Genomic DNA, 18928 nt, shown 5'->3' on the forward strand with positions numbered 1-18928 from the left:
GCACAGATATGTTCTTTTTGTTTACATATTATCACTGAATGCACTTTATTAGCGCTGTACCATTTTTTTTTAGATAATTGAATTACTTTGTAGTGGTAAACTTAGTTGGTATAGCAGCTTATTTCAGCACTTCTTTCTTTCCTTTTATGTAATAAAATTGCACTAAAAACTAATTTGATTGAAATGCATGCACACTTTTATGCAATGAACTGGACCTAAGGCTTCTGTTCCTTATAAGCTGTGCAGAACACAATCGAATCAAAATCAATCAGATCAGTTATAGCCTTTCTTGGGGTAACCTCGAAATCGGTAATGACAAACCCCTCATTTATGAGCATACTTCTCAAGTTGCTTTCATTAAGCTTTGCCACATGGAATTTCTCTTCCCCAACCTTAAAGAATGTGCAGTTTGAAAGTCCATAAATTATCAAGCGCCCACCAGGTTTCAGAAGCTTTGAGAATCTCCTGAAGTTTCTTACATAGTCTTCAAAGTCTTTGCTGATGCACTGCAGAGCAGCGCAAGACACCAGGCAGTCGGCTTGTGGTAGCTTGATTGGGTCTGTGAGATTTTCATTGTTGAGATCGAATTTTACAACATGTGTAATTGCCTCCCTGAGTTTAATTTCCTTCTGCTCACGTTCCTCCCTGGAAGGCAGAAGCACATCCTATGTCACATACAACAGTAAATTGATATTCTATGAGGCACTGAGTATATTAGGTCTGAGCAGGTGAATACTGCTAATATTACTGGGCTGTATATTACCATTTGTAGTTTTAATACATAAGACTGGGGAAAGGAAAAATGGAAAAATTAATATAGTGAGCATTTTTTTTTGTTAAACTAGAACCTCTCCACTTGCTCTTCCTCTCCTCTTTCTCTCCAACTCCCCCCCCCCCCCCATCCCCTTTTCTCTCTTCTCCTCTCCTACTGTCTCCTCTGCCTATCTCCTTTCCCCCTTTCCCCTCTCTTCTCCTCTGCTGTCTTTTTCCTCACTTCCCTGCATATTGTATGCAGAGCACATGGACCCCAAGGGGGATAGGGCCCACTGTGGACTCACTGCACACATTAGGAGGGTGTTCTGTACTGGGCAGCACCACTTACAGGGTGCCGCAATTCAACAGGCAGAGTGGGAGCGGTGTGCCAGTTACTGTAATGCTCTCTGTGTTCTGCCACCTGGCACTACAAAAGCCTCTATCCAGTACTCAATCAGCTGCTAGCAGATGGAGGCAGGTACAGACAGCTCTGTGCCCCAGTCCTCACCTCCTCTCCTCTTCTCTCCTCCTCTTCTTGCCTATTCTCTGTTCCCCTCACTACCTGCTGTTTTTCGGTCTCCTTCTTTCCTGTTAAATCCCCCCCCCCCCCTTCCCCTCCATCTCTTTGGCTGGGAATCACATGTTGAATATCAAAACAAAAGATTCTACTAGCATTATTTCAGTTGATGTAAGCAAAGTTTAAAGGCATTTGGAACAACATTTTTTATTCCCTTGAAATATTACCATCTGATTTACAAATCTCACAAGCTAAAGTGGCTAATTAAAAAAATAAAATAAATGTTTTTAAAATTATGTCTGGTCCCCCTCCCAACAGTCCTGGCTCATTACACCAGACATTCAGCACAACTCATAGCGGCAGATACTTCACCTCTTTCCTTCCACCTCTGTAGCAAGAGTTGAGGTGTGCGACCAATCAAATGCTCCGGTTCGGCTGTCTGTCCATTTTTTCACTTCTATAATACAATGGTCAGAAGGCTTGAGAAGGATGATATCTCTAAAATAATCCAGTGCTGAATAGAGATGTTGAATGAAAGGACCGATAGTGACGTCAATCAACACATCTCCTTTAAAATCACCTGTGGAAAAATATTCAAAGCAACCTTCAAGTAGAACTGTTATACGGTCTCTATACACATGCATTTGAATTCAAAACAGTTAAAGCGCAACTGTGTTCCACCAAAACATGCTAAATTGCTAGCTAGAATTACACACTATGCTGCCTACAGTAATTGTACATTAAATATTGTTCACACAAATCCTAAAATCATATAAACATCAACTATACCACGTTCTGAAAATAATGCAGCACTATTAATTTAAGCCATGCAAGGAATGGGAATATATTTAAAGGGTCAGTTCATTAAAAACTGATATTTCAGCTATTGGTAGGTGCTGGAGAGATAGACCACCAGACAGTTTCTTCTGTCTCTTCTAGGTTCTATTAATTAGATCTAAATGCTGAGTTTCCAGGTGTTTACAATGGGTGTGCCCATTATTAAGGGCTCTAACTGTCCTTGCAAGTAGTCCTGGGACTGCACACCTGCTATACCTGTTATGAGGGGTTGCCACCATTCCTGCCTCGAGTTCATGGGTTTACATATCTGCTGTGTCCATTATGAGAGGCTCCCACTATCCCTCACAGTTGTATTTGTTTTATATTATGGGGAATATAAATAACACGTACAGGAGGGTGGGGGCAGCTAAAACTTCCAGGGGCACATAACCAGGCTTGGAATTATGTCAGGGAGATCTAATTGTTTGAGTATTCAACACAAGAAACCAGGGAATGAGTCAGACAACCAGACTCCCCCTATAGCCGGGTTGATAGGCCTTTTAATATGTAGCAAGTTTTCCAGGCTTATGGCCTGATGTGGGTCTGCCATCAGTACCGGTAACCTCTGCAGCCCATGTGAGCTGTGACCCTGGGTGTGAAAACTGAAGCAGCGACAACTCCAGCATCTTTGTTTGTGCTTTTTTTATTGGATTTAAGGGGATAGGAGAAGGGAATGAGTGGGATACTCCTTTAGGCTCCAACTAATTACATTTTGGGACTTTGCTTCTGGAAAATGCCCGTTGGCGCTTCCTGGACGCCAGCTGGCACCAGCCAACGCTCACTAACACTGAGAACACTCTGTAAAACAATGGAAGTGCTGAATCCTCGACTTGTAGTCCAGAAGATCCAGGACTGAGAACTGTAGAACTTCTGACACTGCTGTACTGCAAAAGTCACTGAATACTTTCCCCCGCCTTGCCTGGCCTTGCATGACACACTCTGTACATTTCAGGGCCCAACTGCAGGTGCCCCCTTTGTAACTTCAGGGTCCTTAACCTAGGTACCCCCTTTACAGCTAGCGGACACTCAATCCCAGAACCTCTCCCAGAGTGGTCCCCTCTAACTTCAGGCGAACCCCAGGGGCAATCTGCAGTACTCACGACCTGTGTAGGCTTTCCTGGGACTGGACCCCTCTCTCGCCCTCCGCAGGCTCTTGGCACACCGGATCCCCTCAGCTCAACTCAGCACTCTCTCTGGATACTCAGACGACACCCCGAGACATCCACCTTCCTCTGACAGGAGGAGAGACAGCCGCACTCTCCTTCCTGGGACTCTGCTCCTGCCAAAGAAACCGTGCCACGCACTTCCCCCATACTTATACCCACTCCCAGAATCCTTTGCAGCATAATCTGCCTGCTGGGGTAGTTACAAGCCTGAGTTTACAGGTGTGGAGGCTGGAGTGTGGAGCTCTGAGCTCCAAGGACTATGGAGCAGGTGAGCCCTGGGGTGTTGCCCAGCCCCAAGCTGGAAAACAGTGGGAAGGAGGAGGGGATGTAGCCGCAATTCTCCAGCATGGATGTGGACAGCATGAAGCCTAGAAGAGATGAGTGGCTGTTTTTGGAGACGCAAACCAGCATTCAGTGGCTGCGTCCTCAGCCAGGTGAGAGCCGCAAGGCCACTGCTCTGAGAGTTCAGCGTGTGCAAAAAGGCATGGAGAGAGTCTGCGGATGCTTGGAAGAAGCTTTGTCAGAGTTGTCAAAGCTAAGAAATACAAGGGATTCCACTGCGAAAAGCAAAAGGAACTCTTATAAAAAACGTATAGACTTTTTAAAAGATGAAGTGCTTAAGCATAATGATCTGCTGAACAAGCTTAGTATAGCCAGTGGTGGAGAAGCAGCAGAGGTTATAGCCATTGCTGAACGGATGAAAGTTGCTCATAACAAAAGCAGCCAGACTTACAGAAGGGGAGCTTCAGCTGGAGGGAGTACACCAGTCCGGCCAGCAGGTGGCGTGACACCGAGTGGAGCAGAGGAGGAAGCACAATCCCTGACCCAGGAAAGCCTGATGGATGTGAGCAACGGAGCCATGGATCCTGTGTGTGACAGACCTGCAGCTGCAGGGAGCAGCGTGACACCGTCAGAGCCGACATCGGAGCCAGCAGCAGAGCCAGAGGTGGTAGAGATGTCTGTAGTTCCAGAGGCTGTGGAGCCTCAGCCAGGGGGTGATGGGGCGGGCTCAGTGGCCGGTGAGGTGGCCCCGTCCCCAGGTCCGACCCTGATTTCCTCAGCAGCTAAGCTGGATTTACAACCCAAGGTGGTTCTTGAACCCCTTTTCAAGTCTTCCTTTCTAGTATCCATTCCCACATGGACCAAGGCTCCAGTCTCGCTCTCTCCGGGTGGGAGGGATCCAAATGGGAAGGGGTTCCCACAAGCAGGGAAAGGTAAGCCTTCCCAGGTAGGAAAGAAGAGAGTGAGGAGGAAGTCTCAGGGTGACCCCTTATCGGATTCAGAGCTTTCCCTTCAATCTAAGAAGGGAAAGAAGAAGAAGGGAGGATGGACCAGGGTGAGGGGGGGGGGGGGTGATAGAAATCCTTGCACTGCAGGTGAGGTTGGCAGTGCCACCTCTCCATCGCCTGGTCAGGCCTTTGTGGCCAAAGGGGTTACATAGTTACATAGTTAGTGAGGTTGAAAAAAGACATCAGTCCATCCAGTTCAACCTATGATGTGTGTGTGTTTGCTTTTAACCGTACATTGTGTACCCCTGTATGTTGTGGTCTCCAAGGTGCCCATCTAATAGTTTTTTGAAACTATCAATGCTCCCAGCTGATACGACTGCTTGTGGAAGAGAATTCCACATCCTTACCGCTCTTACAGTGAAGAACCCCTTACGCATTTTAAGGTTAAACCGCCTTTCCTCTAGTTTTAGTGAATGGCCACGTGTCTTATTGTATCTCCTCTCTCTGAATAGTTTGTTCCTTATGCTAGGGTCGCCAGTACAGTATTTGTACATTGATATCATATCCCCCCTCAATCGTCTCTTCTCCAGAGAGAATAAGTTCAGTGCTTGTAGTCTTTCCTTATAGCTGATGTCCTCCATTCCCCTAATTATTTTTGTTGCCCTTCTCTGGACTTTCTCCAGTTCCAGCACATCCTTCCTGAGGACCGGTGCCCAGAACTGGACAGCATACTCCAAATGTGGCCGGACCAGAGTCTTGTAGAGCGGGAGAATAATCTCTTTATTTCTGGAGTGAATCCCCTTTTTTATACAACCCAGTATTCTGTTGGCTTTGCTTGCGGCGGCTTGGCATTGCATGCCACTGCCAAACCTGTTGTCTACCAGTACCCCCAAGTCCTTTTCCATCCTAGACTCACCCAGAGGTTCCCCCCCTAGTGAGTAGCTTGCTTTCTGGTTTCTGGCCCCCAAGTGCATTACTTTACATTTTTCAACATTAAACCTCATCTGCCATGTAGTTGCCCACCCCGTTATTTTGTTCAGGTCCGCTTGTAAGGTTTCCACATCCTGCATAGAAGATATTGGCATGCTTAGTTTAGTATCATCCGCAAATACTGAGATTGTACTAGATATCCCCTCCTCTAGATCCTTTATGAATAAATTAAACAGGATTGGTCCCAGGACAGAACCCTGGGGGACCCCACTTTCCACACCCGCCCAATCCGAGTACTCCCCATTAATCACCACCCTCTGGACTCTCCCCTGGAGCCAGTTCTCTATCCAGGTACTCACCCTATGGTCCATACCTACCTTCCTTAGTTTGTACAGTAAGCGTTTGTGGGGAACGGTGTCAAAGGCCTTTGCAAAGTCCAGATACACCACATCCACCGGCTTACCTTTATCTAGGTGGCAGCTCACTTCATCGTAGAAGGTTAATAGATTGGTTTGGCACGAACGATTTTTCATGAATCCATGCTGATTACTACTAATAATACAGTTTTCATTACTAAAGTCTTGTATGTGGTCCCTTAACATCCCCTCCAAAATCTTGCAGACTACAGATGTTAGGCTGAACGGCCTATAGTTACCCGGGATACATCTCGGCCCCTTTTTAAATATTGGTACCACGTTGGCTTTTTTCCAATCAGCTGGCACCATACCCGTCTGTAAACTATCCTTAAAGATCAAGAATAATGGTCTGGCAATCACCTGGCTGAGCTCTTTCAGAACCCTCGGGTGCAAGCCATCCGGTCCCGGTGATTTATTTATGTTAAGTTTCTCTAGTTTAGTTCTAAGTCTATCCTCTGTTAGCCATGGTGGCACTTCCTGAGGTGTGTTGTTTAGTTTGGCCTTACAAGCTGGGTTTGTGTAGCCCCCCGATTCTTTTGTGAAGACTGAAAAGAAGAAATTATTTAACACTTCCGCCTTTTCTCTGTCCTCGGTGGCCATATTTCCTTTGTCATCTTTTATGGGACCAATGTGTTCTGGCCTCGCTTTCTTACTGTTTATATACTTAAAAAACTTCTTGGGGTTCTTTTTACTCTCCTCCGCTATATGTCTCTCGTGTTCTATTTTAGCCGCCCTGATTTCATCTTTACATTTCTTATTACACTCTTTGTAATGCTTAAATGCTGCCAATGACCCCTCAGTCTTGTATTTTTTGAAGGCCTTTTATTTAGCACTAATATACATTTTTATGTTGGAGTTTAGCCACCCAGGGTTTAGCTTTGCTCTTTTAAATTTATTTCCCTTTGGAATGCACTGGCCAATCCCCTTGTTAAGTATGCTCTTGAAGCACTCCCATTTTTCCTCCGTGTTCTTTGTTCCCAGGGTTCTATCCCAATTGATATTTTCTAGCAGTGAGCGCAGTTTTGGGAAATTGGCTCTTTTGAAATTCAGCGTCTTAATATTACCCTTGTGCTTCCTATTACTGTAATTAATACTGAAACTTATTGACCTATGGTTACTGTTTCCTAAGTTCTCCTGTATTTCTATATCCGTGAGCAGGTCTGCATTGTTAGTAATCAGTAGGTCAAGTACCGCATTGTTTCTTGTCGGTGCATTCACCATCTGACCCATGAAATTGTCCTGCAGAACATTTATGAACTGCCGAGCCTTGGCTGAGTGTGCGGTTCCTTCTGCCCAGTCTATATCAGGATAATTAAAGTCCCCCATTATAATGACATTTCCCATCCTTGCTGCCAATCCTATCTGTAAAATGAGGTCCACCTCCCCCTCCTCCCTCTGGTGGGGGGGCCTATAGCATACGCCCAATATTACCTTCCCCACCGTGCCTTCCCTTTGAAGCTCTACCCATAGGGATTCTGCCTCGTCCTTAGCTCCATTATTAATATCATCCCTCATATTTACCTGTATACCGTTCTTAATATACAAACATACCCCTCCCCCTTTTTTACCTTCTCTATCTCTGCGATAAAGGGAATACCCCTGAATGGTCACCATCCAGTCATGAGAGCTGCCAAACCAAGTCTCAGTTATCCCCACAAAATCTAAGTCCTCCTCAAACATCAGCAGCTCCAGCTCTCCCATCTTGTTGGCCAGGCTTCTGGCATTGGTATACAAACCTCGTAATTTTGACCGGTTACAAATATCCTCATTTGATGTTTTTAGGCTGCTCTTGCGATTTTTCCCCATATCCACCCTGGGTATAGGAGCTCCAAACACCCTACCGCTAATGCCCCCATTTCTGCCCTCTGAATCTTGCTTTCCACTGGCTAATTCTACATCTGTACCCTCCCCCCCATTCCCTAGTTTAAAAGCCCCTCTAACTTTGTGGCCATCCTCGCACCCAGTACGGCTGCACCCACCCCATTTAGGTGCAATCCGTCCCTACCAAAGAGCCGGTGGCCAACTGAGAAGTCGGCCCAGTTCTCCAGGAACCCGAAACCCTCCTTACTACACCAGCTCCTCAGCCACTCGTTAACTTCCCTAATCTCCCGCTGCCTCTCTGGTGTGGCTCGAGGTACAGGTAGTATTTCGGAAAATACTACCTTGGAGGTCCTTCTCCTCAACTTAGCGCCTAAGTCCCTGAAATCGTTTAGGACTCTCCATCTTCCTCTGCCTATGTCATTGGTACCCACGTGTACCATGACAGCTGGGTCTTCCCCAGCCCCACCCAATAATCTGTCCACCTGATCCGCAATGTGGCGAACCCGAGCGCCCGGCAAACAAAAGACTGTTCGGCACACACGGTCTTTGTCACAGATTACACTGTCTGTCCTTCTAATAATTGAGTCCCCTACCACCAGCACCTGTCTTTCCTTTCCCTTTCTCCCGGCCTCACTGGAGGAGTTCTTCCCCTGGCAGCTAGGGGCGTCGCTCTGCTCCAGCAATGCTGGTCCCTGACTGGTTTCCCCAACATCACGCAACGGGGTGAATTTATTGGGGTGCTCCAGCCCAGGATCAGCCTCCTTGCCTTGTCCCCTTCTACCCCTCCTAACTGTCACCCCTCTACTCTGCTCTGATGCCTGCACCTCCAATACTCCGCCCACCTCTGTGCAGACCCCTGTCTGCACCTGACTGGTACGATCCCGGCTCTCCTCCGGTATGGACATTCGTCTCAGTGTTGCCAGCTGCTTCCCTAGATTCAGGACCTGAGCTTCCAGGGAAGCAACGTGCTTACATTTTGCGCATATGTATTCGCCCTCGATCGCATGACCGAGGAACACATACATATCACAAGATGTACACCGAGTCGCATCTCCACACCCGCCGGGCATTGTACCTACTAATCAAGTCGAATGGGGATACAGTAATTTAAGTCTATCCTATGTGGCTATTTCCTGGCTTCCTAACTCTACCTTCTCACCCTCTGGATCTCCGCTTCACTCACTTGACACTCAGTTGCACAACACTCACAATCTCACAGCCCGGTCAGTCGCACAACTCTCCCAGTCTCACAGCCCGGTTCAGTCGCACCACACTCACAGTCTCACAGCCCAATTCAGTCGCACCACACTCACAGTCTCACAGCCCAATTCAGTCGCACCACACTCAGTCGCACAGCCCGGTCAGTCGCACAACACTGTCAGTCGCACAACACTGTCAGTCGCACAGCCCTGTCAGTCGCACAGCCCTGTCAGTCGCACAGCCTATCCCTTACCAATAGGTTTGACGTCCTAGTGGTTTCTGGGGGAGGTGACGGGGAAAAACCTGTCCCCATCCAGGATGGAGGGCGTTGATTAGTTTGATATTGAAGGCAGAGTAAACCATCTTAATGATTAAGGATGGCAGTACCCCCTCCAATTAAGCTTGCGACCATTAATGTCGCAAGTATTAAATCTATGGCGACTCGTTACATGGCCTTCACTTTGCTCACCCGAATTGAGGCTGACATTTTATTTTTGCAGGAGACCAGACTAACATCTTGTACCGAGATGTTCCTAGCCAAGAGAGAGTGAAGGTGCGGACCCTCCCTCTGGTCTCTTGCGGCCAAGCCCTGTAGTGGAGTGGCAGTCCTTTTTAAGACTGGTTTGGTGGCTTGCCGATGAGTCATTGAGGTGGAGATTGGAAGGTGTTTAGTGGTTGACGCCATTGTGAGGGGGCTCTGTCTCAGGCTAATAAACTTTTATGGTCCTCAGACCAAAAGAGACAGGAAGAGCCTTCTCACAGCGGTAAAGTCTTATCTTTTTACGTCCCAGTTGGTGGTCTTTGGCGGTGATTTTAACACCGTTGTTAGGCCCAAGGACAGGGCAGGTGCCAGAGGCCCCCTGGGATATGATAGTGTGTTCCTCAACAGCATAGTTAGGGAAGCTGGGTTGGTGGACGTGCATGTTCGTCATCTCCCTAACCACACGGGTTACACCTTCTCTAGAGGTAGCAGTAGGTCTAGGATAGACAGGTTTTTTTTGAAGGAGGACTCTGCTTTTGCGGCTCCCGAGCTGGTGGCGGTAGAGTTTTCCGATCACCTTATGCTGTCCGTGACCTTGAATGTAGCAGAGACCCCCCCAGAGAGGACGAGGTTTATGGCGTCTGAATGTGACGATCTTGGAGGACCCTGGTGTTAGGGAGACCTTTGAGACCTTGTATACGGAACAAGCTGCGCTCCTTGAGAGCGGCTGTTCCCGCCTGGAATGGTGGGAAGCAGTAAAGAAGAGGTCGGAGGGCTTCTTCCGGGAGGTCTCAAAGTATCGGGCAGTCTCTAAGTACAGAGCCTACCAGAAGCTGAGGAGGCAATTAGATTGTCTTGTCTCTTTTGGGGGCTCCCAGGAGCAGATCTCTGATCTGAAGCTTCGCCTTAGAGAGCTGCAGTATGACCGCCTCGCTTCCCTGGTCCTTGAAAGGGATTATGGGAAGTTCTGCTCCCCGGATCCCTACAAGAGTTGCAGGGAATCGATGGGTTTGAAGGTTGTACATAGCCTGTGCGATGCTTCTGGGTCCTTGGTGAGGTCCAAATCAGGGATCCTGGGTGTTGTTGGAGAGCATTTTTCTGAGCTCTTGAAGGCGAAACATTTAGACAGGGAGAAAGTTGGTAAATTCCTTGATGAGACCCCACTTCCGGTGGGATCTGATCTCCCAGATTCTTTGGTAGCTGATATCACGGCAGAAGAGGTAATGCAGGCGATTGACTCACTGTCCAAAAAGAAATCGCCAGGGCCTGATGGGCTGACAGCAGAGTTTTACCAGACTTTTAAGGGTCTTTTGGCCCCTCATCTGAAGGAGGTGTTTAATGAGTGCTTGGCAACTGGCCTGCTTCCTCCTTCGATGAGAAATTCAGCCCTGATACTGCTGTCGAAGGGTGAGGACTCAACTGTGATCGAGAATTGGCGCCCCATCGCCCTTCTCAACACAAATCGGAAGATACTGGCAAAGGTGCTCTTTGTACGTCTATCGGCTGTCGCTGATAGGTTATTGTCCCCGGATCAGCACTGTGCTGTTCCTGGCCGAAGCACATTTAGTGCTGTGCTCTGCATCCGAGAGGCTGTGGAGAGGTGCACGGCAGAGGGTCGGGGGCAATATCTGCTGGCATTGGATCAGGCAAAGGCCTTTGATCGGGTAGATCATGAGTACCTCTGGCAACTTCTGGGGAGGTACGGTCTGCCTGGGAGGTTTATCTTTTGGCTAAAAACTTTGTATAGTGAGGCAGTAAGCTTCCCATTTGTGAATGGTTGGGTGGGCCCCTCCTTCGCTGTGGGCTCGGGCGTCAGGCAGGGGTGTCCTCTGATCCCCCTTCTGTACGGGTTTGTGGTTGATCCCTTCGTAAGGAGGTTAGACTGCGGCCGTCTGGAGGGGTTGTCTTTGGGCCACTGCGAGGGCATGGAGCTGGCAGTGAGGGCAGTGGCCTATGCAGACAATGTCTCTGTGGTGGTCTCGAGTGGGGAGGAAGCTCGGTTTGTGGAAACACAAATCAAGGACTACTCAGAGGCATCGGGCTCGTTGGTCAACTGGCACAAAAGTGAAGCTTTTTGGATGGGAAGGGAGAGTGAAGAGTTTTCTCTCCCGGACGTCTTCCCAGAGCCTCAGGAGGAAATTTGTGTGCTGGGCATCCATTTCGGCCGGGGGGATTACCCCACTCGAAATTGGGAGCGCAGACTGGTGGGTGCATCCCAGAAGGTTTCTGCCTGGAAAGGCTGGAAACTGTCATTGAGGGAAAGGGTTTCCCTGATAAAGACCTACCTGATACCGGAGTTCCTGTTTGTCAGCTACGTTTGCCTTTCGCCAGCATCTTTGCATGCCAAGATCAACGGCCTGTTTTTCCTAATGCTGTGGGGAAACAGGCTGAACTTGATTAAAAGGGAGGTAACTTACTGGCAGAGAAGGTTAGGTTGATTGGACATGCTCCAACCAGTGGTGTTTTTCACCACTATGTTTATTAAGTTTAACATCCAGTCCCTCTTTAAGGGAGAACCTTCTTTGTGGGAAAGTTCATGTAAGGAATGGTTCATGCTTTTCCTGGCAGAGTGGGAAGAGGGGGGAAGGCCGGGTGATCTGAGAAGATCACATCGTTACCTCCCTCCTTACGTCCCACAGACACTGAAAGTACTGCGGAAATGGCGGATAACTGCTCTGGAGGTGGGCTCATATGGTCGACGTGAGTTGTACCAGAGAGTCATGTCCACAGACTTTTTGAAGCCACTTTCCTTGAGAGACTACCCAGAAAGGATCCTTGAGAAGGGACTAGCTCTTCTGAATTCTAATAGAATTCCGAGTAAGTACTGGGATATCGCATGGAGGTCGTTCCATGGACGACTGTATGTCCGTGCGAATCTTAAGTGCAGGAACATCGAGGACAGGGGCTGCCCTCGTCCTGAGTGTGGAGGGGCGTTGGAGACCATGGACCATTTTCTGGTCCAATGCCCCTTCAACATGGATGTTCACAGGGGAGTGGAGAGTGCCACGGGATATCCTCGATTCTCCTCCATGTCCTACTCGGAATGGGTCTATGGTGCATTCAGGCCAGGTGGTGGTTTTCAGTTGTTCACTTTATACTTAGTGAGCATAGTGGTCCTGTATTTCAAGTGGCACGCGAGGTGTCTCCTGTCCACTAGGGGCAAAATCCTGCCAGTCCAGGTGGTGGTGGAAGACATCTTTGGTGAATTGACAGGGCTGACAAGGGACAGGGTTGGCCCGGAAAGGAGTGCCCGTTTATGGAGGGGCTTCAACTTCCAGCCTCCTTGACGTGCTGACTTTGTGACTTTCATGGTGGCGGGCTGTTCTATCCTTTATTCCACTTTTCTAGTTTTTTTGGTACATTTCAGTTTTGAAATAAGGCTTTGAACCCTGAAGGTTGTTTGCTCTGTCTGGGTGTGTTGTCTTGTCTGTAAAGTGGTGTATGTAGTATGTGTATGTATTAGTTTACAGCTCATTGCTGGCTGGCTGCGTACAGTGGCTGTAAAAACGCTTGGAGTGCTGGCGTAGCCTGCGGGCAATGGGTCAGTTTGCAGCAAGTTAAGTTGCTGATATATTATGTAGTTTATATGTGGACAGTTTTTAGCCAAAGCCAGGATGGTCTTATAACTCTCATATGTTGCTCAGTCCTAGGACTGCTTGATATTGGACTGATGGACATATGTAAAGCTGGTGCAGTAACCAGGTGTGGTCAAGCTTATTTCTATGTCTGCTAGAATGTATGGAAATTGTTCAGTTGTTGTCGTTGAATAAAGCAAAACATTTACAAGCTAGGATGTGTCCACTGATTAGGCTTCCCACACTGCCCTATGAGAAGCCTCTCACAGGAGCCAGTGGGGATACTTCTCCCCTCAGCTGGTACATCTGGAAGCCCTGACACCCTAGCTAAGTAAATCACAGCCCTGCTGTTAGGCAGACAAGGCCCACTATACATTTACCTAGCACCTACCTGTAGGGTGCTACACCCACCCCACACCAAAATGAGTCATGTCCCTCTGATTCTGAGGCAGCCGCCTCCTATCAAAAACTCTGCCAAAAAATCAGGAGTATCCCACAAACCTGGAAAGGTGGGGAAAAGGGAAAAAAATGAATTTACAGAATAAGTTAATGTAAAAAAATATATCTTTACAATCTGCTGTACACATGTACATGTATGATACACATGAAAACTAATGCACCCCCCACCAAATAAACTAATTTGGTGGGTAACAATGAAGAAAAGGCATTATAACATCCTGACTGTCTAACTCTAAGGTGATCCCACATGCATAGAGAAAGGAAGCAAACGTTAGTCAGTCTCATTACATCACATTTCTAATTTACTGAACAGTTGAATGGAAAGACCCTCCTTCAAAATTTCAAGGGCGACCTTTCCACTCCCTCCCTGACTACCTCTGCTAACCAGTGTCTTGACACGCCGGGGTCCTCCTTTAACTTGAAAGAACTTGTCCCCTAAAATTAGCTGTCTAGACAGAGTCCTCTTTGTTGAAGTGAAACACAGCGCCCTCTGCTGTCCCTTTGAGCACTTCAGTGAGAACAGGGCAGGTCACAGTCTATCATGACCCACAGTCCTGCTGAGTCAGGGAAACATCACAGGGGTCCAGCAGGGCACCCCACACCAAAGTTCCCGGACATTAATGAATTTTGTAGCAACTTCTTCATCTGTACAGACTGTGGATGAAGTCCCATGCAGCCATTTGTAATCCACAACAGATCCCGGCCCGATGGCCCAAAGGATCCAGGACGCAAGAATAGCTTTTCAAAAGACCTGGTCCCAAAAGGTCTAGCAACACAACACTTTGACTTTTCCAAAGACCCTTTAACAGATGCAACTTGAATTTCAGCATTATATCATTTCACAAAAAATTTCCTTGGTCAGTTGAGGTAGCCAGCCGGCCACACAAAATGTTTTTTTTGTAGCTGCTCCTCTTGTTATTAGTGGACACTGACAAACTCAGATGTAATACTCTGGGTGGGGTGCTTGGACATACTACCCTCGTTCATTTTTGACCCGGATGGACCAAGCATGTCTTGACCCGTCCGGGCGACGGACTTCCACTCTGTCTATGTAAATGGAGCGCCTGTAGTACCACTGAGCTTTAACTTTTGCAAATTTCTCTTTGAGCCCTTCCTCTGGAGAGTTTCGGTATGGCTTTGGGACAAAAAGGTAGTCCCAAACGAGTTCATCGCACCACCAGTCTCTGAACCTTTCTACTAGCAGCATGACTTCCCTGGGACAGTAAGGGTAGTCATAGCCATACTCCAATGCCACCTTCTTTTGCATCCACCGCTGCATCTTAGATAACCTGGGAAGGGTTCTCCAGTTACCTCTGTGTCATCTCCTCTGAATCATCTCCTCGAAGGCTGTGTTTTGGTCTCTGGCCCTAGCAATATTCCCTGGTTGGGTGAGGTCTGGGATCCTTGTGACATAAGCATCACAGAACCCCAATTTCTGGGCCAGTTCCCCTCTCTCAATGGCCTCCTGAGCCTCCCGGTCTAGGGATACAACAACTTCGGGACCTGGGGAGCTGCTCTGATCCCCATTCCCACTCAGTCTCCTCCATGGATCCCCAGTCATCCATACCTTCTTCCAAAGAGCCATGCTTCATATAGAAGTATGGGGAATCCACTCGAACAGGGCATTTTTCGCCCTCACTGCTGGCGGTGGAAGAAGACACCTGGGCAACTTCTGTCTGGACAGGCTGGGGAATACTTATAGGGGCGGATTCCATAATGGCCTGAACCTATGGTGCTTCAGGCCGGGTCTCTACTGTTTGGGAGGACATGGATCCCCTCCCTATGGAGCGCTGCAACCGAACTCCCTTCCCGCAGACTGTAAGCCCCCCAACTGTAGGCAGGGCCTCCATCTGCATCATCAGCCTGAAGATGCCTCTTCCTGCTCCGCAGAGGAACTTTGACTCATTCCCCGTCACCTCCTGAGTGAGGCCTGTCTCCCACATAACTGTAAGCTTCTTGGGACGGCCCTCGCTTTTCTCTGCCCTGAGCAGCAAATCACCACATTGCCCACATTGAACCCACGCCTGCACCCTCAGAGTAAATGTGGCACATTGGGGACATACCACTCCAAGGAACTCCCGACCTCCTCCAGTGCACAACGTGAGTCCGCCGTCCGGCACCATCCGGATACCTGTATACCAAACTAGCGGGGGATCGGGCAGGTAGATCTGCTCTCGGCTCTCTGCAGGGTTTTCGGCCACGGTGGTAGCACGGTGGACATTCTTCGCTCCTCTGGTGAATGACATATTTCCTTCTCCTACTGTCTCCTCCTGTCTCCCGCGCGGCCACGCCCGGAGGAGGGGATATTAATAGGGTTCCCTGGGTCGCTCCTGATTGGCCAGAAGTTCCCGCTATGTCCACCCGTTCACCATATTGGGCGGTGACTCCTCCCTCTGGGCAGTCCTGCTCGTGGTGCGCTTTCCTGCGCGGTACTGTAACTCTTCCCCTGCCATGCTGCTGCGCTGCAAACACTTGGGAAGTAGCTGCAAAACGGAGTATGTCACTTGCTAAACATACATCCGCCCACCTTAATTGCACCAGGGTCTCCACTGCGATTTTCCTGCCTACAGCCAGCTGGCCCTTCTTGCTCCGCAAGAGTAGCATTCCGCCACCGACTGCACGGCCGATACTCCTCTTCCTTGCCACACACGTGCAATCCATATCTTCCACACTGGCTCTGGGACTAGCTCCATGGCCCTCCTCGGCTTGACCGACTACAATCCCCACAGTATGTGTGCAGCAGCCATAAAGAATAAATGTCCCGCTGTCAAATGCACAGTCAACATTCTTCCACATAGCGTGCACCACCACCCGTCCCCTGGCACCTCTCCTTCCGTGCCCCTGGCCTCCGTTTTTCACTGTCCACACTAGGACCTCCGACATCCACTTCTCTGTCCTTCCCTGGACCCCTGACCCCATTTTCACCATCCACACCCGGACTCCTTGCTATCAGGCAATTGCTGCATTCACGCATCCTGACACACTTGTCTCCTGCTTTCCACTTTCTGATAGCAGAATACATCTCATAATCCATATGAAAAGTCTTGATCACTTTACAGTCACTCTTGGAGCATTTGTGTTGCCACAAACATCCCTTTATGCGGGCTTCTAACCTCAACCCACTCTCCCTGCCTCTCGCAGTTGCAGTCTCACACCCGGCCTGATGCTGGTATAGAAGTTCCGCACAAAAAAGAGATTCCTTGCTATCAGGCAATTGCTGCATTCACGCATCCTGACACACTTGTCTCCTGCTTTCCACTTTCTGATAGCAGAATACATCTCATAATCCATATGAAAAGTCTTGATCACTTTACAGTCACTCTTGGAGCATTTGTGTTGCCACAAACATCCCTTTATGCGGGCTTCTAACCTCAACCCACTCTCCCTGCCTCTCGCAGTTGCAGTCTCACACCCGGCCTGATGCTGGTATAGAAGTTCCGCACAAAAAAGAGATTTTTTGGACTTTTTCTTGTGCCGTTGCCAAGGGCAACTGGCCCAGTAACCAATGGCAAAATCTCGGACAAGCCCCCAAATGTAGCAAGTTTTCCAGGCCTATGGCCTGATGTGTGTTTGCCATCATTACCAGTAACCTCTCCAGCCCATGTGAGCTGTGACCCTGGTGTGAAAACTGAAGCAGCGACAACTCCAGCATCTTTGTTTGTGTTTTTTTTATTGGATTTAAGGGGCTGGGAGAAGGGAATGAGTGGGATACTCCCTTAGGCTCCAACTAATTACATTTGGAACTTTGCTTCTGGAAAATGCCCGTTGGCGATTCCTTGATGCCAGCCGGCGCCAGCCAACCTTACTAACACTGAGAACACTCTGTAAAACAATGGAAGTGCTGAATTCTCGACTTGTAGTCCAGAAGATCCAGGACTGAGAACTGTAGAACTTCTGACACTGCTGTACTGCAAAAGTCACTGAATACTTTCCCCCGCCTTGCCTGGCTTGAGGTAGTATGATGTAGAATTCTGCATGGCTGTAACTTTAACTGACACTCTCTGTACAATTCAGGGCCCAACTGCAGGTGCCCCCTTTGTAACTTTAGGGTCCTCAACCTAGGTACCCCCTTTACAGCTACCTGACACTGGATCCCAGAACCTCTTCCAGATTGGTCCCCTCTAACTTCAGGCGGACCCCAGGGGCAATCCGCAGAACTCACGACTTGTGTAGGCTTTCCTGGGACTGGACCCCTCTCTCGCCTTCCGCAGGCTCTTAGCACACCGGATCCCCTCAGCTCAACTCAGCACTCTCCCTTGATACTCAGGTGACACCATGAGACATCCATCTTCCTGACAGGAGGAGAGACAGCCGCACTATCCTTCCTGGGACTCTGCTCCCGCCAAAGACACTGTGCCACACACTTTCCCCCAAACTTATACTCACTCACAGAATCCTTTGCAGCATAATCTGCCTTCTGGGGTAGTTACAAGCTAGGATGTGTCCACTGATTGGGCTTCCCACACTGCCCTATGAGAGGCCTCTCACAGAAGCCAGTGGGGATACTTCTCCCCTCAGCAGGCACATCTGGAAGCCCTGACACCCTAGCTAAATAAACCACAGCCCTGCTGTTAGGCAGACTTGGCCCACTATACATTTACCTAGCACCTACCTGTAGGGTGCTACAAATACATTTGGGTATATGAAGTCACATTATTGTTCAGCCTCATTATAGATATTCTTATACTCCAACATCAAGATAAAATATGAATAGGTTTTCCTAAAGAGTGGATCAGCAGCAATTCTGCTTAGGCTGGCCATACACTATACAATTTTCTTATTCAATTTCCTTTAGATTTACCTTAAACTATGTAGTGCATGGGCCTGCCTGACTGCATACAAATTGAAAGTGTTTAGGTTTGACCCTATATTACATGGTTTTGGTAAATCTAAAGGAAAGTTGAACAAGAAAATTGTATAGTGTATGGCCAGCCTTAGTCTTTACCTGGTTTTTCTAAATAAGGTTCTTTCATCCTCCGTTTCCATCATTTCTTCACTTGTACAAGATCATTCTGCAAATCAATAGTTCATGCTTCATTTCTGCTAATAAATACCTCCTGTTAAAAAAATTATTATTAAAAAAGAGCTTTACCTACCTGAGGAAAATACATCGTAAAATTTATTTATGGGATACTGCAAACTCTCAAAGGTAAAGGGCATTTCTGGTTTACTAGAACAGTACGTGTCTAGGAAACTCCGGGAGTGGAAGCCATGTATGTGGTAGAACTTATGAGAGCCGGGATCCATCCTGTAATATTGTTATCTCCACTACAGCAATCTTCCAGTTTGTCTTCTATCCTGTGATGTGTGTGATACGTTCAGCTTATTAAATAATATGACTTCATTAGCATTTCATCCAATATTAGTACATTGTGATGTCATTGTGCTTTGATTGCAGAGATTCAGGTGACTGCATCACATCCCGTTGTTCAACCAGCAAAATATTTTAAAGTATATCTAAAGGTAAAGTTTTTTTTTTTTTTTTTCACTTTTGAGTAACCGTAGGGAAGAGTTAATCTTCTCTTAGACAGTCCTCCCCATAAC

At 48.0% G+C, this 18928-nt stretch overlaps 1 protein-coding gene across 1 annotated transcript; it reads right to left on the bottom strand.

The window, feature by feature from the left end:
- Nucleotides 1-215: 215 nt before the first annotated feature.
- Nucleotides 216-18663, bottom strand: LOC309546956 (nicotinamide N-methyltransferase-like; the record flags this gene model as incomplete). Its single annotated transcript, XM_082246715.1, has 3 exons — nucleotides 18481-18663; nucleotides 1643-1850; nucleotides 216-645 (listed from the first exon to the last, which is right to left on the bottom strand). Exons 1-3 carry the CDS (start codon nucleotides 18629-18631, stop codon nucleotides 216-218), a joined length of 789 nt encoding a protein of 262 aa, XP_082102841.1. The 5' UTR covers nucleotides 18632-18663.
- Nucleotides 18664-18928: the final 265 nt, after the last annotated feature.

The sequence above is a fragment of the Pelophylax lessonae genome (assembly GCF_965119305.1).
Source record: "Pelophylax lessonae genome assembly, chromosome: 1".
In the NCBI taxonomy this organism is placed as follows: Eukaryota; Metazoa; Chordata; class Amphibia; order Anura; family Ranidae; genus Pelophylax; species Pelophylax lessonae.